The sequence below is a fragment of the Palaemon carinicauda genome, chromosome 19 (assembly GCF_036898095.1).
Source record: "Palaemon carinicauda isolate YSFRI2023 chromosome 19, ASM3689809v2, whole genome shotgun sequence".
Classification (NCBI taxonomy): Eukaryota; Metazoa; Arthropoda; class Malacostraca; order Decapoda; family Palaemonidae; genus Palaemon; species Palaemon carinicauda.
Genome location: NC_090743.1, coordinates 30,307,208 through 30,335,041, shown reverse-complemented (window position 1 = coordinate 30,335,041; position 27,834 = coordinate 30,307,208). Strand labels below are relative to the sequence as shown.

The 27,834-nt window shown below is 38.0% G+C and overlaps 1 protein-coding gene across 1 annotated transcript in view; it reads left to right on the top strand.

The window, feature by feature from the left end:
* Positions 1 to 27,834, top strand: part of LOC137658555 (putative helicase mov-10-B.1) — a 186,101-nt gene that overhangs the window by 66,511 nt on the left and 91,756 nt on the right. The window contains exons 2-8 of the mRNA XM_068393440.1: positions 7,390 to 7,450; positions 11,779 to 11,813; positions 11,968 to 12,059; positions 12,482 to 12,591; positions 13,803 to 13,958; positions 16,501 to 16,619; positions 25,722 to 25,846. Coding sequence (XP_068249541.1) covers positions 7,441 to 7,450; positions 11,779 to 11,813; positions 11,968 to 12,059; positions 12,482 to 12,591; positions 13,803 to 13,958; positions 16,501 to 16,619; positions 25,722 to 25,846 — 647 coding nt within the window. The 5' untranslated portion in view covers positions 7,390 to 7,440. The remainder of the gene's footprint in view (positions 1 to 7,389; positions 7,451 to 11,778; positions 11,814 to 11,967; positions 12,060 to 12,481; positions 12,592 to 13,802; positions 13,959 to 16,500; positions 16,620 to 25,721; positions 25,847 to 27,834) is intronic.

Here is a 27,834-nt window from a genome sequence, read left to right as displayed (position 1 = left end):
GTCTCATCTTAGGTCAGAAATAGCATTGCCAAGTCTCATCTTCGGTCAGAAATAGCATTGCCAAGTCTCATCTTAGGTCAGAAATAGCATTGCCAAGTCTCATCTTCGGTCAGAGATAGCATTGCCAAGACTCATCTTAGGTCAGAGATAGCATTGCCAAGTCTCATCTTAGGTCAGAGATAGCATTGCCAAGTCTCATCTTAGGTCAGAGATAGCATTGCCAAGTCTCATCTTAGGTCAGAGATAGCATTGCCAAGACTCATCTTAGGTCAGAGATAGCATTGCCAAGTCTCATCTTAGGTCAGAGATAGCATTGCCAAGACTCATCTTAGGTCAGAAATAGCATTGCCAAGTCTCATCTTAGGTCAGAAATAGCATTGCCAAGACTCATCTTAGGTCAGGAATAGCATTGCCAAGTCTCATCTTAGGTCAGAAATAGCATTGCCAAGTCTCATCTTAGGTCAGAAATAGCATTCCCAAGACTCATCTTAGGTCAGAAATAGCATTGCCAAGTCTCATTTTAGGTCAGAAATAGCACAGAAATAGCATTGCCAAGACTCATCTTAGGTCAGAGATAGCATTGCCAAGTCTCATCTTAGGTCAGAAATAGCATTGGCAAGACTCATCTTCGGTCAGAATTAGCATTGCCAAGTCTCATCTTCGGTCAGAAATAGCATTGGCAAGTCTCATCTTCGGTCAGAAATAGCATTGGCAAGACTCATCTTCGGTCAGAAATAGCATTGGCAAGTCTCATCTTCGGTCAGAAATAGCATTGGCAAGACTCATCTTCGGTCAGAAATAGCATTGCCAAGTCTCATCTTCGGTCAGAAATAGCATTGGCAAGACTCATCTTCGGTCAGAAATAGCATTGCCAAGTCTCATCTTCGGTCAGAAATAGCATTGCCAAGACTCATCTTCGGTCAGAAATAGCATTGGCAAGATTAATCTTCGGTCAGAAATAGCATTGCCAAGACTCATCTTCGGTCAGAAATAGCATTGGCAAGACTCATCTTCGGTCAGAAATAGAATTGGCAAGACTCATCTTCGGTCAGAAATAGCATTGCCAAGTCTCATTTTCGGTCAGAAATAGCATTGGCAAGACTCATCTTCGGTCAGAAATAGAATTGGCAAGACTCATCTTCGGTCAGAAATAGCATTGCCAAGTCTCATCTTCGGTCAGAAATAGAATTGGCAAGACTCATCTTCGGTCAGAAATAGCATTGGCAAGACTCATCTTCGGTCAGAAATAGCATTGGCAAGACTCATCTTCGGTCAGAAATAGCATTGCCAAGTCTCATCTTCGGTCAGAAATAGCATTGGCAAGACTCATCTTCGGTCAGAAATAGAATTGGCAAGACTCATCTTCGGTCAGAAATAGCATTGGCAAGACTCATCTTCGGTCAGAAATAGCATTGGCAAGACTCATCTTCGGTCAGAAATAGAATTGGCAAGACTCATCTTCGGTCAGAAATAGCATTGGCAAGACTCATCTTCGGTCAGAAATAGAATTGGCAAGACTCATCTTCGGTCAGAAATAGCATTGGCAAGACTCATCTTCGGTCAGAAATAGCATTGGCAAGACTCATCTTCGGTCAGAAATAGCATTGGCAAGACTCATCTTCGGTCAGAAATAGCATTGGCAAGACTCATCTTCGGTCAGAAATAGCATTGGCAAGACTCATCTTCGGTCAGAAATAGAATTGGCAAGACTCATCTTCGGTCAGAAATAGCATTGGCAAGACTCATCTTCGGTCAGAAATAGCATTGGCAAGACTCATCTTCGGTCAGAAATAGAATTGGCAAGACTCATCTTCGGTCAGAAATAGCATTGGCAAGACTCATCTTCGGTCAGAAATAGAATTGGCAAGACTCATCTTCGGTCAGAAATAGCATTGGCAAGTCTCATCTTCGGTCAGAAATAGAATTGGCAAGACTCATCTTCGGTCAGAAATAGCATTGCCAAGTCTCATCTTCGGTCAGAAATAGCATTGGCAAGACTCATCTTCGGTCAGAAATAGCATTGCCAAGTCTCATCTTCGGTCAGAAATAGCATTGGCAAGACTCATCTTCGGTCAGAAATAGCATTGCCAAGTCTCATCTTCGGTCAGAAATAGCATTGGCAAGAGTCATCTTCGGTCAGAAATAGCATTGCCAAGTCTCATCTTCGGTCAGAAATAGCATTGCCAAGTCTCATCTTCGGTCAGAAATAGCATTGGCAAGACTCATCTTCGGTCAGAAATAGCATTGCCAAGTCTCATCTTCGGTCAGAAATAGCATTGGCAAGACTCATCTTCGGTCAGAAATAGCATTGCCAAGTCTCATCTTCGGTCAGAAATAGCATTGGCAAGACTCATCTTCGGTCAGAAATAGCATTGCCAAGTCTCATCTTCGGTCAGAAATAGCATTGGCAAGACTCATCTTCGGTCAGAAATAGCATTGCCAAGTCTCATCTTCGGTCAGAAATAGCATTGGCAAGACTCATCTTCGGTCAGAAATAGCATTGCCAAGTCTCATCTTCGGTCAGAAATAGCATTGGCAAGACTCATCTTCGGTCAGAAATAGCATTGCCAAGTCTCATCTTCGGTCAGAAATAGCATTGGCAAGACTCATCTTCGGTCAGAAATAGCATTGCCAAGTCTCATCTTCGGTCAGAAATAGCATTGGCAAGACTCATCTTCGGTCAGAAATAGCATTGGCAAGTCTCATCTTCGGTCAGAAATAGCATTGCCAAGACTCATCTTCGGTCAGAAATAGCATTGGCAAGTCTCATCTTCGGTCAGAAATAGCATTGCCAAGACTCATCTTCGGTCAGAAATAGCATTGGCAAGTCTCATCTTCGGTCAGAAATAGCATTGCCAAGTCTCATCTTCGGTCAGAAATAGCATTGGCAAGTCTCATCTTCGGTCAGAAATAGCATTGCCAAGTCTCATCTTCGGTCAGAAATAGCATTGGCAAGACTCATCTTCGGTCAGAAATAGCATTGCCAAGTCTCATCTTCGGTCAGAAATAGCATTGGCAAGACTCATCTTCGGTCAGAAATAGCATTGCCAAGTCTCATCTTCGGTCAGAAATAGCATTGGCAAGACTCATCTTCGGTCAGAAATAGCATTGCCAAGTCTCATCTTCGGTCAGAAATAGCATTGGCAAGACTCATCTTCGGTCAGAAATAGCATTGCCAAGTCTCATCTTCGGTCAGAAATAGCATTGGCAAGACTCATCTTCGGTCAGAAATAGCATTGGCAAGACTCATCTTCGGTCAGAAATAGCATTGCCAAGTCTCATCTTCGGTCAGAAATAGCATTGCCAAGACTCATCTTCGGTCAGAAATAGCATTGCCAAGTCTCATCTTCGGTCAGAAATAGCATTGCCAAGACTCATCTTAGGTCAGAAATAGCATTGCCAAGTCTCATTTTAGGTCAGAAATAGCACAGAAATAGCATTGCCAAGACTCATCTTAGGTCAGAGATAGCATTGCCAAGTCTCATCTTAGGTCAGAAATAGCATTGCCAAGTCTCATATTAGGTCAGAAATAGCATTGCCAAGTCTCATCTTCGGTCAGAAATAGCATTGGCAAGACTCATCTTCGGTCAGAAATAGCATTGCCAAGTCTCATCTTCGGTCAGAAATAACATTGGCAAGACTCATCTTCGGTCAGAAATAGCATTGCCAAGTCTCATCTTCGGTCAAAAATAGCATTGGCAAGACTCATCTTCGGTCAGAAATAGCATTGCCAAGTCTCATCTTCGGTCAGAAATAGCATTGGCAAGACTCATCTTCGGTCAGAAATAGCATTGCCAAGTCTCATCTTCGGTCAGAAATAGCATTGCCAAGACTCATCTTAGGCTAGATATATCAACGCAGTGTTACCATCTCTCTTTTTAGGTTAGATTTATCATTGCAGTGTGCCAAGTCACTTCTTAGGTTAGCTATATGAACAGTGATGCCAAGTTTCTTAGGAAATATGTCAATGCAGTGTATCACTTCTTATGTTAGATTTATCAATGCAGTGTACCAAGTCTCTTCTTAGGTTAGCTATATGAACACATTGGTGCCAAGTTTCTTAAGAAATATGTCAATTCAGTGTTGCCATCACTCTAATGTTAGATTTATCAATGCAGTGTTGCCATCACTCTAATGTTAGATTTATCAATGCAGTGTTGCCATCACTTCTCTGGTTAGATTTACCAATGCAGTTTGCCAAGTCTCTTCTTATGTTAGGTGTATGAACACAGTGGTGCCAAGTTTCTTAGGAAATGTGTCATTGTAGTGTTGCCATCTCTCTTCTTAGGTTAGGTATATGAACAGGGTTGGCGAATTTCTTGGGAAAGATAGCAATGCAGTGTTGCCATCACTCATCTTAAATTACATTTATCAATGCAGTGTGCCATCACTTCTCAGGTTAGATTCATCAATGCAGTGTGCCAAGTGTCCTCTAATGTTAGGCATATGAACAGAGTGTTGCCAAGTTTCTTTGGAAAGATGGCAATGCAGTGTTGCCATCACTTCTTAGGTTAGATTTATCAATGCAGTGTGACAAGTCTCTTCCTAGGTTAAGTATATGAACTCTGTGTTGCAGAGTTTCTTAGGAAAGATGTCAATGCAGTTCTGCCATCTCTCCAGATTAGATTTATTAATGCAGTGGTGGCAAGTCTTCTTAGATTAGTTTTATCAACACAGTGTTGCCAAGATTCTTAGATATATTAATGCAGTGTGGCAAAGTCCCTTCTTATGTTAGATATATCGATGCAGTGTTACCAAGTCTCTTCTTAGGCTAGACATAGCAATGCTGTGTTGCCAAGTCTCTTCTTAGGCTAGACATATCGATGCAGTGTTACCAAGTCTTCTTAGGTTAGATATGTCAATGCTGTGGTGCCAAGTCTCTTCTTAGGTTAGATATATCAATGCACTGTTGCCAAGTCTACTCTTAGGGTAGTTGTTACAATATGTAGTAAGTGCTTATTTTGGTTAGAAGATTTAGGATTTTTATTTGAAGGCTTTTTCATGAATACAATGTTCCAAATGTGTGTGAAAAGAAATATCTTTCAAAATGTCCTTGGTGTTTTTTCATTGGGATTAGATTGTCATCTAATTACGTTTTGTAATATAGAACATTTATTATTATTATTATTATTATTCTTATCATTATTATTAATATTATTATTATTTGCTAAGCTACAACCCTAGTTGAAAAAGCAGGATGCTATAAGGCCAGTGTCCCTAACAGGGAAAATACCCCAGTGAGAGTGAGGAAAGGAAACAAGGAAAAATAAAATATTTTAAGAACAATAACCTTAAAATAAATATTTCATATATTTTTTTTTTTTTTTTTTTTTGCAAAAGAAGAGAAATTAATTAGAATAGTGTGCCTGAGTGTACCCTCAAGCAAGAGAGCTCTAACCCAAGACAGTGGAAGTCCATGGTACAGAGGCTATGGCACTACCCAAGACTAGAGATCAGTGGTTTGATTTTGGAGTATCCTTCTCCTAGAAGAGTTGCTTACCATAGCTAAAAGGTCTTCTACCCTTACTAAGAGGAAAGTTGCCCCTGAACAATTACGTTGTAGTAGTTAACCCCTTGAGCAAAGAAGAATTCTTTGGTATTCTCAGTATTGTCAGGTGTATGAGGACAGAGGAGAATCTGTAAAGAATAGGCCAGACTATTCAGTGTATCTGTAGGCAAGGGTAAAGTGAACCATAACCAGAGAGAAGGATCCAATGAGGTACTGTTGGGCCAGTCAAAGGACCCCATAACTCCTCTAGTGGTACTATCTCAACAGGTTGCTGGTGCCATGGCCAACCTACTACCTATTGATTATGTGTAAAATAACCTTTTTTTCCATTAACATATTTGCCCTTAAATGAATGTTTTATGCCTAGACTTCGTGGTCCTGAGTTCTGGCAACAGGATTTTACTCATTGGCAGGCACTACATGGTGGTTCCCCCTGGTCTTAACATAGTGGATAGTGTCTTGAGTGGCAATGCCAATAAACAGATTCACAGTTTATAAAGAATATGCTTTAGGAATTTAGTTGGTTTTTTGCATATTCAAGCAACTTATGTGCATATATATATATATATATATATATATATATATATATATATATATATATATACACACAGTATGTGTACATAGATATATGTGCATACACATAACTAGTTGCCTGGAGCCACCTTCTCAGCCATATTCTCTTGTGTCCAACAGCATATTTTCAAATAATTTTATTTCTTTGTTTATTTTTTTTTTCATCATCTTATTTCTTTGTTTTTGTAGAAAGTTCATTATCCTATATTTTCTTTATTTTGTGGTGGTTCTAAGTCCCACGTTATACGTAAGGAAGGAACAGTATACTGTACTAAAATTATCATTTTGTTATTTCAATTATAAATGCAGTAAAGTCTCCATATTTGGGTACTTGTACATATAATTAGGTTCGGTTGGTCCACCAAGATCCCATGTAATACCAAACCAAGAGAAATGATAGAAATCGTTACAGTGTTTCATTTAAAAGTTTTAAAAACATTAAGGGTTATGGTGATTTATTGGGAAATGTCCATGCCTGGCGATCTGCCGGTCTAGTGTTCTACATCCAGTCAAGTTCGATAGCTTCTTTTAGTGTCAGCAATCCTACCATTCTTGTGAGCTAAAAAAAGTGGGCCTTTATGAGTGCATATACAGTAGGTTTACCTGCTGAGTTATCAGCAGCCATTAATAAATTAATTTAATTTATTAAAAATTTATTAGTTACTGGTATATTTGCAAATGTAAGCAATGGATGCATCATCATCATCATCATCTGTATATCTTATCGTGCCAACATTGTATTCACTGCATAGGGGCCTGATTGCATTTGTAGAGGTTCAAATCTGTACAGATTGACCCCTGTCTGCACCCACAAAGTATGTAGAAAAGTGTAGATAAACTATATAGAATTTATGTTCTGAATATACATTTGATTTTTTCCTTGGATTATATTTCAAAGAGCTGTACTTTATTATCATGTTTGCTTATGTTATTGAATAAAAAGGTATTTGATATACAGAAAATTTAAATAATTGACAACTGGCCCCATTAGGATTAATGATAATTTATTTTGAATTTCAATGAATTCACGAGAATTGTAATCTATTTTCATACTGTATTTTTTTTTCTTTTTAGTACATCTTTACTATTCTGTTATTAGATAAGATTTTTTTTTTGAATTTTATATTTTCCAGTCTTTTTACAAATCATACGTCAAAAGCCATTTGTAATCCAAAATTTAAGAGGTTTCAAATTACAGTCCTTTCTCTGTCCTTAGAATATAGAACTAGTTACATTTTAATGCAATACGTTATCATAGAAGTCATTTGTCATTTATTTGATTCATAATTTTTTTTTTTTTATTTCAGGCTGTGATTCTCATTCCTAATTGTGGGCTTCAGAATTTCAACGAATTCACCATGGTTCAAAGTATGTTTCTTGTGTGTGATTTTGTTATAATGTAACTGTTACTTATTCAGTATTAATATTTCAATAAAAACTATTTATTTATTATAGCACAAGCAAAATACTGTTAAAAGTACAGTATTTACCATTATGTTCTTATTTAAATACAGTAATCCCTCACCTATCGCTGTTAATGGGGACCAGAACTGACCGCGATAGGTGAAAAACCGCGAAGTAGGTTCCCTCCCTATTTTTGGAATACGTACATTTTTTTGTGCACATGTACATGTATATATAATAACAATAAGTGTATATTAACCCTATAAATGCATATGTTATCATTAGAACATTAAAGAATCATGCAAATAAATATTGATAATATAAATTATATTCTGTACATAAAATAAAGTACTGTACTGTATAAATACTGTAATATAAATACAGTATGTAATACATTACATATACTGTATGAACATTTACATTTATACATAGATAATATAATTAGAGTGTAAGTGTACATGTACATGTACATACATATGTAGATATAAATAGTGTACGTGTATATACTGTAGATATTTTTTTAGAATTATTCTTATAACAAGATACGTAACTCTCTAACAATGACGATGATCTTGATAAATGATGATGAGGATGTTTAGAAGCCATTTTCAAGGGCATCACAAGCCCTATTTTACACTAAAAAGCACAAGAAAACAGCTAAAAGTTCCACACGGCAAGATTAAGCAACACAAGCGAAGCAAGAGAGAACAATGAATGCGGTCTCCCTTCGCGGGGCGCATGGAAGGGAGAGATGCTGGGTAAAGCGTCTCGGCCAATCAGCTTGCTAGATTCTGGAGCTGAGATGGCCAGAGAATCAGAGAGGTGGATTTTGAATTGCGCGCCATCTCCGTGTTGATACCTGATGTTCTAATGTACTCTCTGCCTTCTGCTAGCGCCCGGTTAACTCTCGCACAATTTTTTCTCATTTTTTATGAATATTTTTGAAAATCCGCGATTCACTGAGACCGCGAAATGGCGAGGGATTACTGAACCACTTTTCATATATCATACTGTATATGGATATCTTTGGTGACTATAATCCATTTCTTTTAGCTAGGCATATTTGCACCGATTCGCAGCGGTGCCCTTTTAGCTCGGAAAAGTTTCCTGATCGCTGATTGGTTGGACAAGATAATTCTAACCAATCAGCGATCAGGAAACTTTTCTGAGCTAAAAGTGCACCGCTGCGAGTCGGTGCAAATATACCTCACTAAAAGAAATGGACTATAGTGGATTTTCTGTTAAAGCATGTTAATAAGGTAATTAGTGGGAGCTGTGAGGGTACGTACCCATTTATTGATATTTCTACAGATCTTCATTCCTACTTGATGATTTTTTACTTTAGCGAGTTTACAGTATGTATTTTGGATGCATCCTACCATTTGGAAGAGGAGGTACAACAGTGAACATGACCTGTATGTGCATGGTCTATTCATGTTTTCCTTGAACAGAGACCCTTATGTTCCTTTTGCTGGCCAGTATTTGTACTGAGAATCATCCTTGCTAGGAGTATGCGGGTTGATTGCCTTCCAGGTTGAGGTACTGGACTAAATTTTGGAATCAAAAGAAGACTGTTGGTTTCATCCATGATATGTCTTGCTTTTCTTGCTGTGAAATTTGTGTTACCTCTACTAGATCTGCTTTTCATATCTTCCCATAGGCTGCATGGCATGTTGGGCAATCAGAAGGGACTGTAGACAACTGAGCCTCTCTTATCTAATGAGCAAGGGCTTGCCTTCTCGCCCTCCTGGACTCTCCCCATGTTCATCATCTCTATTTGGTGATGCATTTCATCCACCTCATTATGAGGTAGTAGGTTGGCCAAGGCACCAGCCGCCCGTTGAAATACTACCGCCAGAGAGTTATGGGGTCCTTTGACTGGCCAGACAGTACTACGTTGGATCCTTCTCTTTGGTTACGGTTCTTTCTCTTTGCCTACACATACGCCGAATAGTCTGGCCTATTCTTAACAGATTCTCCTCTGTCCTCACACACCTGACAACACTGAGGTTACTAAACAATTCTTCTTCGCTCAAGGGGTTAACTACTGCACTGTATTTGTTCTGTGGCTACTTTCCTCTTAGTAAGGGTAGAAGAGACTCTTTAGCTATGGTAAGCAGCTCTTCTAGGAGAAGGACACTCCAAAATCAAACCATTGTTCTCTAGTCTTGGGTAGTGCCATAGCCTCTGTACCATGGTCTTCCACTGTCTTGGGTTAGAGTTCTCTTGCTTGAGGGTACAATCAGGCACACTATTCTATTTAATTTCTCTTCCTCTTGTTTTGTTAAAGTTTTCATAGTTTATATAGGAAATATTTATTTTAATGTTACTCTTCTTAAAATATTTTATTTTTCCTTCTTTCCTTTCCTTACTGGGCTATTTTCCCTGTTGGGGCCCCTGGGCTTATAGCATTTTGCTTTTCCAGCTAGGGTTGTAGCTTAGCAAATAATAATAATACTGTTGCCCGTTCTCGTTATTGACCCTAAATCTGCCGTGTCAGTCATTGACCAGTGTGTTCATGGTAGCATATGTGTTTGTTCCTATTGGTTTAGTTCTAGTTCTGGCATATCCAGATTAGTTACTGGTTTGAGCTAAAAAATTGTCGTTGCCCATACCTCGGGGTTCTTCACAATTGACACCAAGAACTTTGAAGCAGTGATAATGCTCTGTTGATGTACCTCATCAGTCTGCTTAAGTTAACAATAATAGAACTCTTTAAACCTTATAGTCTTATGCTATCAGAAACTTAACAGACTGAGTTAGAAATTCACTTTGATAAGATAACTGGTTCCAAGGAGGTTACCCAGACATACCCTTGACAATGTTTATCGTTCATTTAACCTACCTTAGGTTTTGCTCTTGGCATGTTACCATTGTTCACTCAGTTTTTTTGTCCACTTGAACTTGGGGGCCAGATGATTTAGTCTCCAATCGCTCCTCTTAAGATCATCCCCAATGCTGTTCCATCCTTAGAGATATTATAATCTGTTGTACACTGAAACTTCCCTTCAGCAGGTAAACCTGCTAATGGGTATCCTGCAGACTGTCAAACATTCTTCTTCTAAGGAATCAGCCTCACTATTACCAAACTAACCATTCTGGAGTGTCCTCTGATGTGGGCAATGAAATTTCAAAGGCTTTTGGTCTTGGGAGAAAGGTCATTGGTTTTCCTCTTCCAGTTAGTAAACCTAGTTTTGAGGTGCAAAGTTTGTAACTTTTTATCCAGAAAGACCTTGTGAAGGAGTTGGGAAATAGTAGATGGCCTGAGTGACTGTACTTGCTATCTTCTATAAGAAGTGTTTGATGTTAAAGAAACTGGTTTCCATCTATAGCATCAGGATTCCTTTCCTTCTGTTTGAATTGTCATATTGCTGAAGGCCTTATCAACATTAGTGGTAGCTGAGGATCCATATGATGTCTCTGAGGTGTTTCCTTTTGATTCCTCATGCACTAAAAATTTTGATGATCACAAATGCTTCAATCATAGGCTTTAGTGCCTGTCTTTTGGAGTGTGGTTTCTGGAATAGCAACATCTACAAATTTGGAAATTGCTGCCATTCATTGAGCATGGACATTAGGTGCCTTTCTCTCTTTTGGCTTAAAAGTACTATAAGGTTTCTTGGATGTTTCAACTCTTCATCCTCCTCCTCCAATTATTCTACTTTATGCAGCATGACTAAAATAAGTAATTGGTGTTCCATTGTCTTACACCTCACGATAACAACCTTGGGTTCATTATTTTGCCTCCTAAGTGGTTTCACCTTTTAATTTGATTCAAGTGTTCTTATTCCTGACTTAAGGGGGTTGACTTCTGGCATTTTTGTTTTTACTCATACATTTGATGCCATCACTAAAATGGAGACGGTGTATCATTCTCTGCTAAAAGGATACTCAGGTATTTTATAGTTATTGTATTGGAATTTTGATAATTTTTTAAAGATTCAATACATGGTTTTATATAAAAGCATTAATCATAATTCTATTCACTTGCTGTCCCCTGAATGGCTTGCGTATTTTTTGCATAATGGAATGCATTATGGTCAGTGTTGTTCCAGGATATGGGCCTGAATTGTCTTAATCAGAACCAGGTGATGTGAATGGGAATGCATCATAGAATTGAAGTGTTTAATGATTTATAGTTTTGATGGAAAACTTGTTTCTTTTACTTTGCATTGATTTTTTTTTTCTCATTTGGAAGAATGAAAAATTGTTCACTTATTTTCAATGCTTTGTAATGCTTATAATATTGCAGAATATGCTATATTTTTATATTTTCTTTGATCTCATTTCAGCCGCACGAAATGACCTGAGGTGTCCGCTGTGTAGGGTATGTATGATATTAAATGATTTAATCCAGTCAGGTTGATATATGATTTATGGTACATTTCCATGCTTTTGAAATTATATTTAATAATATAGCACAACTGGAAAAATCTTTTAAAAAGATTAACATTATTGTTAATAAGGGTTTATTTTTTCAGATAACTTTTACTTCTTCGCAAGATTTTGAACAACACAAAGCAACTCCCGAACACCGTGTTAAATGGTTGATTCATTGGTACCAAAGCCAAAGGTAATTGCCATAATTCCATTTCTAATAAGAAGGGTGTTATTGTTTATATGTGTGTGGCTATACTATGCTTCAATTGTTATACTCTATTGTCCCTGAAATTTTAGTAAAAATCTTGGGAATATCTCGGCCAAGGTCATTATTGCGTGTTGGGATAACATGGATTGCACTCCCCCTCAACATTTCTTTTTGTGTAGTATGCAGTACAGTAGAGGCCAAAATATTTTCTAAGATGTTGGAAAGCCTTTCAGTTTTCTTTCTCATCTAGAGAGAAGATAAAAGCATAGAATTTTGACTGCTAAATCAGAGCTTTATGAGAAAGCATTGAATTTAAAACACTTTACATGCTGTATTTCACTTTTGATTTGACAAGAAAATAGATAAAATACCTCCATGTTTATGTGTTGTAATTTTTTATTTTCCAGGAATATTTTGGCATGTAACAAGAAAGATATTGAAATTTACCATGAGGGGGATCTCAACCACATGAGTTATGATGAGAAAAATGGAACAATAACAGTTCTGCTTCAGCCAGGTGAGTTTATTCTAATAATCAGAGGTGCAATTCAGCTGGAACTCACTTGAATAACACGGCTAAAATAACAAAATGGTTAATTTTAGATACTGAAAATCAAGCATCGAATGCATATTAGATACAAGAGCTGTCACATAAGCATTTTATGAGCATGGGTTTGGTTGCATTTGGAGAGAGATAGTTATTGATGGGGGAGGGAAATTGATTAATAACAATAGGTTATTTTACTGGTTTTGGTGAGATCCTAGAGTTGTAATTGTCTTTTATTTAGTATTTGTTAAATTCCTCCTTGCTTGACCCAGTCTACCAGGAAGCTGGGAACTATGCATCCGTTATCATTTTCCCTGTGTCCTTTGAGGTAAAATTGGTAAGGAAAATGTATTTTAAAATCCATGGTTAAAACTATAATGATTGAGAAAAATATTTTTAAAGTAATCATTCAAAATTCTTTTCTACTCACAGGAATTTTTCTTTAGCAAGTCAAATGAAAAATTTTTTTTTCAAGTCTATATTCTAGGTTAAAGCCATTTCAACTATCGGTAAAATTATAGAAGAAATCTCTTGCCTATCTCCACCAACTACACTTTACTCAAAAAAGGCTATTTTTTTATGTTGATGTTGACAGGAAAATAAGATTATTTTGGTGAGGTGCCATACGTGTATTTCTAAACCTGCCAAATGGCGTCTCCTCCCTTTAACATTTGTCTTCCAAAATGGATTATTTTTTATCTATATAGATTTGATAAGGATTTATATATAAATATAAACCATGACTGGGGGAATTTATTTAAAACAAGGTGCCCTCCCCTATTGGCCCTTCCTTGGTGGTCTGAGTATAATAATACTGTACAGATGGTCCCCAACTTACAAACATTCAGATACAAACCCAATTTCAACTGAAAAGAACAAGGATAAGATAAAGAAATACTCTAACAAAATAATGTTATATAATTTAATACAGTAAGCAAAACAACGTTTGTAATAACCTGATGTCTATTTCATATGAAACCTAAATATTGAATGGTCTTTTGCAGCTGGAAATTATAGGCATGGGATTCAGGTTAGGCCTACCCTTGGCCAAAATTAAAAAAATTCAACGTACAAAAAGCTTCTTCGAACCTAATAAGTTTTTAAGTTGAGAACCTTCTGTACTTTAGGAAATTTGATAGTGTTTTTAATAATTTTCTTGTGTTTTTTTTTTTTGTCTGCAGAGGATAAGAAAGACTTCAATATTGTTATCAGGAATTCATCAGATGAATCTGCTGTTATTCTTCGATTGATTGAGTCTCTTCATACGTCCAAGAGTATCACGCTCAGTGACCAGTATGATGTTACCAAGAATATGAAGTTTGTGAGAATATTGCCGGGTAAATACAAAAGTTTTTTTTTGTTTGAATTTTGGTACATTCATTGCAAGTCTCAAAGTATTTTCTACATGGAGTAGTAAATCTTCCTACTTTTAAATTGTTTTTAGTAAGGTTTTTTTTTTCTGTTAGAAAGTAGACTTAGGGACATTATAAAAAATACAGAAATTTATTTCAAATACATGAGCTCCAGGGGCACAAAATTAAGATGAAGGAAACCGGGGCTAGGGATGAAGTGTCAAGGAAATATGAATGTTTGACTAGTCCAAGTAAAGTGAATTAAGGCATCCCAATGTCATTTTCAATAGATTTGACAGAAACTTGATTGTACATTCATAAAAAGCACTTTTAATTTCCAATACTGTATATCGAGTGTGTTGATTTTGTTTTGTTAACTTTCGCTGAAGTCCAGTAAACACGTTAAGTTTTCATAGCCATTAAGCTTGATATAAACTTAATTATATATCTTAGGTATATTTATTCATATCTACATACTAAGATTATGAGATGGCATTAAAAAACAACTTTGATGGCTAAAGTGCTGTTTCCAATCACTACTCATAAAGGTTAATGACTGCGGCAAGGTTGCTAATACTTCCAAACAAGAAAAATGTATAAACTTATGAATTCTGAAAAATGAAAAATTAGATAACTAAATCTTTTAATACTTTATTCACCCAAAAAGCTATTCATTGTTATCATAGAAATGTGCGTGTTACTGATGAACAAACTATGAAAATTACCTGTATCAGCAATGTGAAAGAAAAATACCCCAAACCTCTATTCTATTCTATAATGAACAAATGCTTAGAATTTTAATATATTAATAAGATAAGGTAATAACCATGTTGCTCCTAAAACTTATATGCACATTGATTGTGGAAAGCAATTGGAAACACCACTTAAGTAAGCTATCGGAGTCCATCAGAGTTGTTTTAATGTCATTTCTTAATCTTGGGACCCATGTGAATTAATCTTTTAAAGAAACATTTCTTCAACAATGAATTTAATTATGTTTATGTTTTATTATGCATGAAGCTCTCTTAGAATTTTTAATATTTTAAAGTTGCTTCCTGAATAAACTTGCCCGAGATCAGGCAGAAGGATAAAAGGAGCAGGTTAGGAAATGTTTCCTGTAAAAGAAAAAATATACGCGTAATTAACAAAAGGAACCTATTTCAGAACTAAACTTCAGAAACCTACCTGTTTGAGCTAAGGTTTCAAAGACGCATAGTTTCTATTCACTATTACATGTTAACAAAAATAGAAAATTTACTTAGCGACTTTGAACTTTCCAAATTGGTGGCTCCTTGGAATAATAGAAGTTGGTTCCTTCTTGAACTTTAAATCACTTATAATTTAGAGAGAGCACTGTTTGTCTGGCGAAGGTTTTAGTACTACTAACTCTGAAGGAAAAATACTCTCCCCATTTTAACTTTTCCGCCCTACCGCACACCATTGAACTAGTTTTTCGGAAGAGCTAAACGGTAACAATCGATTATTTACGACCGTACAACTCTACTAGTACTTTAATTCGTGGCATCTCTCAAATATTTATACTAATTATTTATACTTTTATTTATAATATTCGATTATTTATTTATTAATTATTTATTTAATTTAAAAAGAACGAAATATACTTCACAATACTTAATTAATTTGATTAGTATTTCGCCTCTTATTATTTACTAAAGTTCGACACATTTCCATGCCAGCCCTGAAATTTCTTTTATTTTACAACACCTGAGGAGTTTGCTGTTGATAAGTGAATTATCGTAGGTATTGACATTGGTTCCTTTTTGGTTGGCCTCAAATGGTAAATTCATAAATGAGGTCGTACTGTAAGTAAATAAATTTTGAAAACTCTGAAACTATCACATCAGTACTTTATTCATTACTAAGAAATCAGATAATTATGATTTAGAAAAATAAGTTATTTTTCATTACAGTTAGCCATCATTATAAAGCATGTTTGGCAGAAATAATTGAAATGAAATTAGAAGAAGGATGATTTTGCTAATCAAAAAGAAATAAATGGCTGGAGTAATACTTGTAAATAACAATCTCATAGATACACTTGGGAAATTTAAACAGTTGTTCACAACTCTTCCCCCACAAAATTTGAAGAGAGTGACCAATTCATGCCTTTGAGTTCTAGTGGTGTGTTCATCCTTAGGCATATGATTCTCTGTAGATAATGACACTTTAAGTTTGGGGACACTCGAGACAGTCATCCTAGAAAATTATATGGTTTTATACCGTCTTTGTAAACATATACAGTATGCTGGATAGATTGTGATGAAACAGATGAAATAACTTGAAAGTTAAGGCATTTGTGCACGATGTTTAATGTACCATTAAATCTCTTTAAGAGGAAAGTTATGAAAGCTTGGTTTGTGTTATTTGCTTTTACCTTACGTTGTAGCTTGTTCATTATATGCTAATGAATTAAAAATTAAATATCTTGAAGCTTAACACACATGCTTGTAACTTATGTAAACTAGAGACTGCTTGCAGAATAAACTAAATTGTTTTAAATTTTCAGGGATTGAGTATGCTATCAACTGCCATGTTCATAGTTCAACAGTTGGTGTGGAAACTGTTCCTTTTGCTTTTCAGTTCAAGTCTGAAGATGACAACATTTTTTTCATAGTCAGAACAATTGTAAGTAACTTTGCTTATTAAACCTTTTGGATGTGTGAGTGACTGTAACTTAACTTGCATTTTCCACACCACTTTTTATTCTTTGCACCCATTTATTCCTTTCATTTCCTGTTCCTCTAATATCATATACAGTACCCTCCTCGCCTTATTCTTCATGTCTCTACGCCTGTAGCACTGTTAGTTTGGCACATCTGATGGTCTGTTTCACAATCTGTGTAATGTAACTGGCAGTATGATTTGCAATGCTAATCATATGATGTAAGCTTTAGAATAAATTCCACATCACTACAAATTTTGAAATGTTAGCAGTAAGTTACTCATTACCGTTTCTTTGGAAACCCCAAAATGTTGGTTGCAGTTTCTAAATCCTTGAAAACTTTGCCCCCTCACAGTGAGAAAAGAATGGTAGCACCATACTAATTGTTGTGACTTTTGGCTGTAATATGCCAGATCTACAAAAGTACCTTCCATATCTATCATTTCCCTTCCTTCTCTTTCTAATGCTAAGATTATCAAGTATTATAAGGGTTGAACTTGGTATGCAAGGGGGTTCGGCAGAGGAAATTTTCTTTTTGTATATAAAAGTGATTTTACAAAAAAAAAAAATTGAAGGTTTTGTAGTTTTTTATTATTATTATAGCATTGTTACCATCTTGACAGAAACTAATTGTAATGTAAGTAGCTTTAGCTAGTTTTATTGTTTTTTTTTATATATCAGTTTTGGAGAAATATTCACAATAATTAAGTAATTTTGCAGTTAAGTAATGAATTATGTTTTGTGTTCTTAATTTCTTCTCCATGCAAAAATACTTTGTTTCAGAATGCTAAGATATGTGAAAAGTGGAACTTGAACAATCCATGTTTGCCTTATCTCAATCTCATTAATCATGTGGTGTCTTATTTCTGTGGACAATGGAAGCCCAGTTATGCCCTCTTGGATTTGTTAAGGTTAAAGGCACCCCTGTTTTGCACTGTCTATCCTGCATGTGATGCCTGGTTCCATGTCCTAGTAGTCTAGAAGACGGTCTCATCATTCAGACTTCAAGAAGTAGTATGATCATCTTTAGTACTCCACTGTGACCACAGCGGAATATTCATTGATCTCTTTGTGTTGGGATTGAACACCCCAAGGTTTCTGTTGTTCTGGAGCATATTTTGGAAACAGTCCAACTTTTACAAGATGATCAACTAAAATTACTTTGGCAAAATCTGTGAGAAAGCATTTTTGGAAATCATAGTTTTCAATATTAAACTTACCCGATGATCATATAGCTGTCAGCTCTGCTGCCGACAGAAAAAACCTACGGGCGGAATACGCCAGCGATCGCTATACAGGTGGGGGTGTACATCAACAGCGCCATCTGTCAAGTAGGTACTCAAGTACTCGATGTCAACAAAGAACCAATTTTCCCTCTGTCGTGCCAATGGCAGGACCTACTAAATACGCCGTCCCTAACTGGATTTGTTTTCACAACGATTTGGTGATGTACACTATTCCAGTTTTGAGCTTTCGCTATGCAGGGGTTTTATCTTCATTTCATAACTTGAACTCGTTTTCGATAGATTTAATTATGGTGACGAAGAGAGTATGGACTCTCTTGCACTTTTAAATGGCCGACCCTTCCCTTAGACGGAAGTGTGTTTAGGTTTTTGGTAATTTTGCTTAACACGTTATAGATCCATTTATTTTATATCTCTCCGCCTTTTTAGGCCTCTTCGGTTAACTTTCCAATTATTATAAACTTATAAAAAATAAATTTTTATGTTTGTTTATATGCGACCTTTCCTAATAGTAGGCGGTCCTAACTTGGAACCGAAGTTAATTAACATTGAGCCCGTTATATCGTATTTAACCTTTAAAGAATTTAATACTTTTTTAATTTTAATGTTTTATGGAAGAATTTCTTTGATAGTCTCGTACTGTTTTCAAAGATGAACTAACGTTTAGTTTTTAGTCTCCGCAGTTGTTGACGTTCAGAACGTTCAACTTGCGCTCTATCGTTACGATAGAGAGAGAGTTTATCACGGTTTCACTTTGCAGTAAGAGTAAACCGATTCTAGCGTTTCGTTCATTCTTTCTTAGCTTAAATGGTTTAAATTCTAAATAAAGGAACTTTTTATTTGGGAAACCTTTCAGTTTTTTCCTTTAGCAAATAACATGTTTTAACGATATATAATTGGGCTCTTCTCTCAGGTGCTAAATCAAAAGAGAAGAGAGAGAGAGATAGAGACGGAGGGAGAGAGAGGAGAATAAACGTTTCGTTCAAGCGGGTAACGTTGTTCTCGTTTTTTACTCTTCTCCCTAGTCGCTGTAGGGGAAGAAGGTAAAACGTTTCTAGGGTTTTATTCTTGTTCCCAGGCTTTATGCGGTGAGAGATTGTAAACGTAGTTTATTTGTTCTAGTGTTTAGTCTCTTTTCCAGCCACTGAATTCTTTATCTTTATTTATGTTTTTCTGTTGCATTGTAAAACTGTTTTCGCAATTACTACCTTTTAATGAAGGATAGGATTGCGTGTTTCAGGTAGAAATCAGTTAAAGTTTCGATTTCAGTGAAATAAGTGCAAACAGAAAATCAAAAGTGATAAAGTGATATGCGCAAAGTGTTACAGTGTTGCGTCCGAGGGTTCGTCTGTTCGTGCCAGTTGTTCACCTAGTCCGGGACCTCTTACAAGCTCCCAAGCCCAGGGGAGAAGTAATGTCGAACGACTTATGGGTTCCACAGGCCTTGATCGACGAACAGACGTTTTTCCCTCCGTGGTTTCGGGCGTATCTACACACGTTTGCCGATGTGAGATCGCCCCACCCACACAAAGACGAGAGAGCCCATTTATTCCTCGTCTGCGGAAGAGGTTTCTCGTAAGAAACCATGGACCAAATCTTGCAGCTTTTAAGTGCAAGTCGGTCCCTTCCGCGCAAGTCCAACGGCCTAGGTGTAGCCACTGGGTCAGTTCGGACTCGCTGCAGTCATCCGACGACTGCACACCTCCCAAGAGAGGCAAGGTGGTACCGCAACAGGCAGTAACTCCGTCTGTTGCCGCACCAGCTGTTTTAGACCCTCAGTCACGACGGACAGTAGCTCCGTCTGTTGCCGTTTTTTTTGTAGACCCTCAGTGGTCTTTACTGCAGTCTATGCAGACTCAGTTAGCTGCGGTTATGCAGGAGTTTCGTGCGGAGAAGGTTGACACTGCTCTCGTTAGCCTACAGCCTGCCACTGTTGTGCACCCAGCTCACGCTGAGGCTGCCTGCTCCCACACTCCGGCTGCGGAGAGCTCCACCTCCGATGCGCAATCGACCCTGCCAGACGCATGTTAACGTTAGCCGACGTGCGGCTCCTTCCGTTAACATGCGTGAGCTACCGCATCAGCAGTGGGAAGGTGGAGTCAAGCTGCCGTGTTTTGACGCGATGCGTTAGTTTCCGCAACCCACGGCAGTCCCCACCACGCACCACCACTCCGCTTTGGTTGTTGCCTGCTCCCACACTCCGACTGCGGAGAAGGTTGACGATGCACCCGTTTGCCTACAACCTGCCACGGTTGTGCGCCCAGCATGGCTGCCTGCTCCCACACTCTTGTTGTGAGAGCTCCTCCACCCTTGCGCAGTCGACCCTGCCAGACGCATGCTGACTCCCACAGACACATGGAGCACTCCGTTGCCGTGCGTGAGCTACCACAAGCTGCCGTGTTTTGACACGGTGTGTCAGCCTCCGCAACCCACTGTGGTTACCGCCACTCGCCCGCAGCAGACTAGTCAGTCAGGAGTTGAGGCTTCCCCACACAGCTTTGGTTGTTGCCAGCTCACAGACTGTCAAGCAGTTACATGAGGTTGCCTTCTGGTCTGCTACTAATGCACCAGTGCTGTATGTCCTCACGCACCTGTTGTGGTTGACAGTTCAGTTTTTGACAGTTCACAGACTGTCAAGCAGTTACATAACGTTGCCTTCTGGTCTGCTGCTTTTGCACCAGTGAGACCCTCACTGAGATAACCTAGCTTTTCTCGGACATGGTTCCTGTAGATGAGAAAGTGCTGTTCTCCCTCCTTCTGATATTCCTTTGAGGACTCTGTCATTTGGAGAGGAGCCTTAAGCTGCTTAGCCTCCTATGGACTTTAATTAAAGCATAACAAGGCTTCCAGGGATGGTAAATGGTTCCGCTTCAGTCGCTAACCCCGTCTGTTGCCACACCTGCTCCCATAGACCCTAATGGGCTTTGTTGCAAGACATGCAGTCCAAGCTAGGTCCTTGTTAGAGGATTTTTTACGGAGAAGAACCTTCTAGCCAACAACCTTCCTACCGGTTGGTTGTACGCCCTGTTGACGCTGAGGTATCCTACTCACGTCCGCCAGTTGAGATGGTTCCTCCACCGGTGCGACCCAGTGTGGGTTGCCAGTCGCACGTTGACGTTAAGCGACTCTCGGAGGTGGTTGTGGACGTTCAGTGTGTCACTAGGAAGACGTTCAACAACCAGCAGAGGTGACTTGTTGTGACGCAGTGCGGCAACCTCAGCAACCCTGTAGGGGGTTGACTGCACAACCCAGACAGTCTAGACAGTTTCGGGTTGACGCTGTACTTCCTCGCGTCCCCATGGTTGACAGTTCACAGACTGTGCAGCAGTACCATGATCTTGTGTCCGGCTCCGTCACGCATCCACCAGTGCGACCGGATTCAGCGAGTCAGACGTTGCCCACTCCGTTGCCGTTTCCTCATCAGTTTCGGATGAGGAACCCTCTGATGAGGACATTGCTGAACAAGACGATCAACCCCCAGCCCTGCTATCCATCCAGAAGATGCTGAAGAAGGAACACTGCCCTGTCAGGCTGTGGATGAGTCTGGTTAGGACACTGTCATCCGTGGTTCAATTTGTGTCACTTGGAAGACTACACCTCCGTCCTCTTCTGTATCATCTAGCTTTTCACTGGAAAAGGACAAGACGCTAGAAGCGGTCTCGATCCCGGTTTCCGGAAAGATAAAGTCTGGTCTGACTTGGTGAAAGGACTTTATCATCCTTTGAAAGGGTCTTCCCCTGACTGTTCAGACTTCCAACCACGTTCTCTTCTCGGACGCATCGGACGTAGGCTGGGGTGCGACATTAGGCAGTAGGGAATGCTCGGGATTAGGGAACTCGAGTCAAAGGACAATGCATTTCACTGCAAGAAGCTTCTGGCAGTACGTCTGACCTGGAAAAGCTTCAGGTCTCTCCTTCAAGGCAAAGTGGTGGAGGTGAACACGGTCAACACCCTGCTTTGACGTACATCTCCAAGCAAGGAGGGACCTACTCTCTGACATGGTACGAGTTCGCAAGAGACCTCCTCTCCTGTTCAACAGGTCTAGACTTTTCTCTAGTAACGAGGTTCATCCAAGGCAACTTGAATGTCATAGCAGATTGTCTCAGTAGGAAGGGACAAATAATTCCAACATATTGGACCCTCCAGAAGGATGTATGCAAGAGACTTTGGGCCACCTGGGGCCAGCCAACCATAGATCTCTTCGCAACCTCGATGACCAAGAGGCTCCCAATACTTTGCTCACCTATCCCGGACCCAGCAGTAGTTTATATAGATGCCTTTCTACTAGATTGGCCACATCTAGATCTATATGCATTCCCTCCGTTCTAGTTTGTCAACAAGGTACTGCAGAAGTTCGCCTCTCACGAAGGGACAAAGTTGACGCTAGTTGCTTCCCTCTGGCCCGCGAGAGAATAACTCACCGAGGTACTTCGATGGCTAGTAGACGTTCCCAGAACACTTCCCCTAAGGGTGGACCTGCTACGTCTACCACGCGTAAAGAAGGTACTCCAAGGCCTCCACGCTCTTCGTCTGACTGCCTTCAGAATATCGAAAGACTCTCGAGAACGAGAGGTTTTTCGAAGGAGGCAACCAGAGCGATTGCTAGAGTAAGGAGTACATCCACCCTTAGAGTCTACCAATCGAAGTGGGAAATCTTCCGAAACTGGTGCAAGTCAGTATCCGTATCCTCGACCAGTACCTCTGTAACTCAAATAGCTGACTTCCTCTTATATCTGAGGAAAGAACGATCTCTTTCAGCTCCCACTATCAAGGGTTACAGAAGCATGTTGGCATCAGTCTTCCGTCACAGAGGCTTAGATCTTTCCAACAATAAAGATCTACAGGACCTCCTTAAGTCTTTTGAGACCACGAAGGAGCGTCGTTTGGTTACACCTGGTTGGAATTTAGACGTGGTTCTAAGATTCCTTATGTCAGACAGGTTCGAACCACTTCAATCAGCCTCCCTGAAAGATCTCACCTTTAAGACTCTTTTCCTGATATGCTTAACCACAGCTAAAAGAGTCAGTGAGATTCATGCCTTCAGCAAGAACATCGGATTCTCATCCGAAACGGCTACATGTTCTACAACTTGGTTTTCTAGCCAAACACGAGCTGCCTTCTCGGCCTTGACCAATATCGTTCGATATTCCAAACTTATCGTATGGTTGGAAATGAACTAGAAAGAGTATTATGTCCTGTAAGAGCTCTTAAGTTCTATTTTAAAAACCTTTACGAGGCCCGTCTGAAGCTTTATGGTGTTCAGTTAAGAATCCATCTTTGCCTATGTCAGAGAATTCTTTATCCTATTTTATCAGACTGTTAATACGAGAAGCTCATTCCCTTCTGAATGAGGAAGACCAAGCTTGGCTGAAGGTAAGGACACACGAAGTTAGAGCTGTCACAACTTCCGTGGCCTTTAAACAAAATAGATCTCTGCAAAGTATATTCGACGCAACCTATTGGAAAAGCAAATCAGTGTTCGCGTCTTTTATCTTAAGAATGTCCAGTCTCTTTACGAGAACTGCTACACTCTGGGACCATTCGTAGCAACGAGTGCAGTAGTGGTGGGGGCTCCACCACTACAATTCCCTAATTCCAGAACCTTTTTAATCTTTCTCTTGAAATATTTTTGGGTTGTCCGGAAGGCTAAGAAGCCTTTCGCATCCTACTTGATTTGGCGGGTGGTCAAAATCATTTCTTGAGAAGCACCTAGATTAGAGGTTTTGATGAGGACCTTTAGTATGGGTTGCAACCCTTCATACTTCAGCTCCTAGGAGTCGCTCAGCATCCTATGAGGATCGCGAGGCTCAGTAAGGAAGACGTACTTAAAAAGGCAGAGTAATTGTTCAAGTCGTCTTCCTTACCAGGTACTTATTTATTTTATGCTTGTTATTTTGAATAACTGCTAAAATGAAATACGGAATACTTAGCTCATAATGTCAACATGTAATGCTGGTCTCTACCCACCCCCCTGGGTGTGAATCAGCTATATGATCATCGGGTAAGTTTAATATTGAAAAATGTTATTTTCCCTAGTAAAATAAATTTTTGAATATACTTACCCGATGATCATAAATTAAAGGACCCACCCTTCCTCCCCAATAGAGACCCAGTGGACAGAGGAGAAAATTGGTTCTTTGTTGACATCGAGTACTTGAGTACCTACTTGACAGATGGCGCTGTTGATGTACACCCCCACCTGTATAGCGATCGCTGGCGTATTCCGCCCGTAGGTTTTTTCTGTCGGCAGCAGAGCTGACAGCTATTTGATCATCGGGTAAGTATATTCAAAAATTTAATTCACTAAGGAAAATAACATTTTTAATGACTGTGGGGGAAATTGTGCCAAGGTTACTCATATTTTTAATAGAATGAATACCTCTTCCCTCAGCTTTACTATCCTTATAAATGCTGACTTTTTCATTTTTGTCCATTGCCATGAGAAATTTGCTTTAAGCGTAAAGGGACTCTTTCTGGAGTCTTCATTTAGCCCACTCAAAGACCAGGTTTGCTCTGAGGCTCTTGTGTGTCTCATATAGTTTTGCAAGAACACAGTCATTCAGTGCTTTTAATTCAATACTTATTTATTTTGCTATCCCTGTCTTGCTTGCAACATCGCATGGTGTTGAGTTTATACTTTCTACTGGTAAGGGGGTTAGACTTGATCTGTGACACTGGAGTTCTGTACTTTTCTTTTACGTAAGTCAGGAGGAAAATAAAATATCCAAGAATAAAGTCTCCTCTGACTTTGTTAGGTAATCAAGTCTGACTTTAATATGTTGAAAGGCATTTCTTCTGATTTAATGCCATTTTAAGGTGGAATGTTTTAAAATTATCGAATGTGTTGGGGACAATAAATGGGCTTGGTCTTCTGTTAGCAATGGGAGGGGGTGTGCACTATTATCTTCATCCTCATCATAAAGTTTATAAGTTTTCATCTCTGGCAATCTGCTTTTTATCCCTGTTTTTAGTCCTTTAGAGTCCCTTTGATTATATCTCTTTACTTAGGGGAAATTAATTTTTTTTTTCTCACAAGAACGATTTTTTTTTCATGCAAACCCATTAATCAAAGAATGAGTGCCATCCACTACCCCGCCACACATTGGCTTATAGCACAGAAAAATGAGGTTGAATCATTGGTCTTAAATATTAATGGTCATGTGCTGTCGAATTATCTTTTGTGTGTGTGTGATTGGGATGGCCTCCTCCACAGAAATAAGGCAATACAGTAATTGATTTTGGTTTTGTAGGAGAAAAAATGTATATGTAATTAGAATAGGGTATCCCTAATGCAAATTGTATGATATACCAGTTTTTCAGTTGATATTAAAATGCATAAGCCAACAGATACCTGAATATGGTTGGAAAAATACTCAAGGGTGGGAGAATTGAACTGCTGTTATATCACCACGCAAGAAACTATTATTAGATACATTGATTGTTTATATGAATTTGATCTCTCTCTCTCTTTTTATAGCATAACTGGATACCTTTCTAGATACTACCAGTCATTTCCAGAAACTGAATACAAGGAAAATTTGCAAGTCAATTTTTGTACTCTATATTCATTTCTAGAGACATGCCTTAAATCACTGTTTCTTGTAATCGTTAGAAAACTTGTTTTTATCCTCATGATGAGGGCCTTGGTAAGGTAATTCATTACCTCTAAAGAGGTGAAACCAATCTACAGTCATAGGTGGGGAAGAAATAAACTAGATATTCTGTTCTACAAATTCTGTGGCTTGGTGTGCATCTTCTGTACAAGAAATTGTATTGAAACCGAAATGGTATGAAACTGACTGATTTTTCTATTGATTTTAGGAAGTGGTTGTCGTAGATAGCATTGCTAAAGATGCAGGACCAGTTGCACCCTTTCAGTGGATTAAGACAAAGTACTACAATCGCCATGACAGAGGAACATTCATTCCTGGTATACCAATTGATGCGTAAGTAGTCTGTGCTTTAGTTAGCTGCTGCCATGAAAAGGAGAGTATTCTGTTCGTATTGCACTTCATCTGTATTCTTATCATAATTTTTTCTGGTTTCATGTCATACTTCAGTTTATTGAACTTTGGTTATTCAGTAGCATATAGCGGAAACATGTTCTCAATCTTCTCAAGAGATAGTCTTTGAGCATTATACTTTAAATGGTAATTATCAATCATACAAGAAAGGAATCTACTGTTTGTAGTTACATTTTGAAAGTAGGGATCAAGGAATTGAGGAAACCAAAAACTAAAAGGAAGGGAAAGTGCTACCTGGAGTAAATAATACTGTCTTTTCTTTTGAAGTGAGAGAAAGTGAGGTAATGAGCTAATTATCATTAACGGGATTGCTTTTATTGCTTGGAGTGAGCACTATTTATCATAACTGTCATGGTGTGAGTGAGAGGGACGTTGCTTAGTATTGCATAGGCGTTTGAGAGGTATGAGGTGCCATGCAGTTTCTTGCATATCCTATTTAATAGGTGACTCTTTAATGCCTTCTGTAGTGTCAAGAAATTTTTTTTATCTTTTGTATCCTTTATAACTGGATTCACCTTCTTATGATTAGATTTTATTTTTGCACTGACATACCCTATAGTGTTGTTTTTTATGTAAAGCCAATAGTAATTATATGTGCATGGAAAATGCAGATTTTTACTAGAGTACTGTACTTGGTATTTTACATTGGGGTTTAGTAAACTGTATCTAGCTTTGAAATAGTTTACAATGGAGTCTGGTTCCAACAAAATAATACTAATTTAGTGACCTGGCACTCCCTTAAGTAATTGATTGATACTCTGTGAAAGTATACTTATTAATTTTTCTTGTTGTGAAGACATGCTTTACTGGAGCCGTTGACAGTGAGTGATACATGTTTATTTGTTTCTTATAAATAGCTCTTGTTCTTGGTCTTTGAATGTCCTAGTCCTTACAATCTTTTGATTAACATATCAAAGCAAAACTACCTTTCTTTCAATACATAGTAAGCTGTATTCAAACCCACATCCAATTCCTGGTATTGGGTTTCCAGATTATCAAGGATGAATGAAACCTTTTTTTTTTCAGTTTTCCCGTCACCTAATTCTTTTGTTTTATATCCATTACTTGAAATGTTTCTCATGTCCCTCTCCTAATAAAGACTTGCATCTTGGGAAAAATATAGAGGTATATCCATTTTCCTTTCGTTTTTTATACAAAAGATTGTAGTGTCTAGAACTCTGTTTCTCTGCCTCAGGGCTGCGATGCTATTTCTAACGGTCGCCAGAGGGTCTTACAAAATATATAATTCACAGCTGTTCACATTTTTATTTATATTAAGACTAAAGCAAGAAAACCAGCTGGATCCCCAGCATATGTTGCAGTGTACCCTAACAATGAATATAAAGCCCAGATCTAAGAACCTCCTGTTCATAGTGAAGCAGTTTCAAGGCAGCCACTGAGAAAACTTTTGGAGTTTTTATAATTTGTTGTAATTTTTTCTTTAACAAGGTCACTGCTAATTCCCAAAGTATATTAATTGGTTCTTACACTAGCTGCTTTTATGTAATTCATTGTATTGATTTTGTTAATCAGTTAAATTTATCAGCAAAGTATTGAAATGTTATTGCTAACCACAAAAGAAAAACTTACTTTTGTGTAAAAGGATATTATTATTATTATTATTATTATTATTATTATTATTTTTTTTTTTTTTTTTATTGATTATTAATAAATTTATTATTATTATTAAGTATTATTAATATTTTATTATTATTTATGTATTATTTATTTATTATTATTTATTATTTATTTATTTGTTATTTACTTTTGTATTATTTATTTATTTATTATATTATTTATTATTTATTTATTTTATTTATTTATTATTTAGTTATTATTTATTCATTTATATATTATTTATATTTATTTATTACTTTCTTATTTATTTATTACTTATTTATTATTTATTT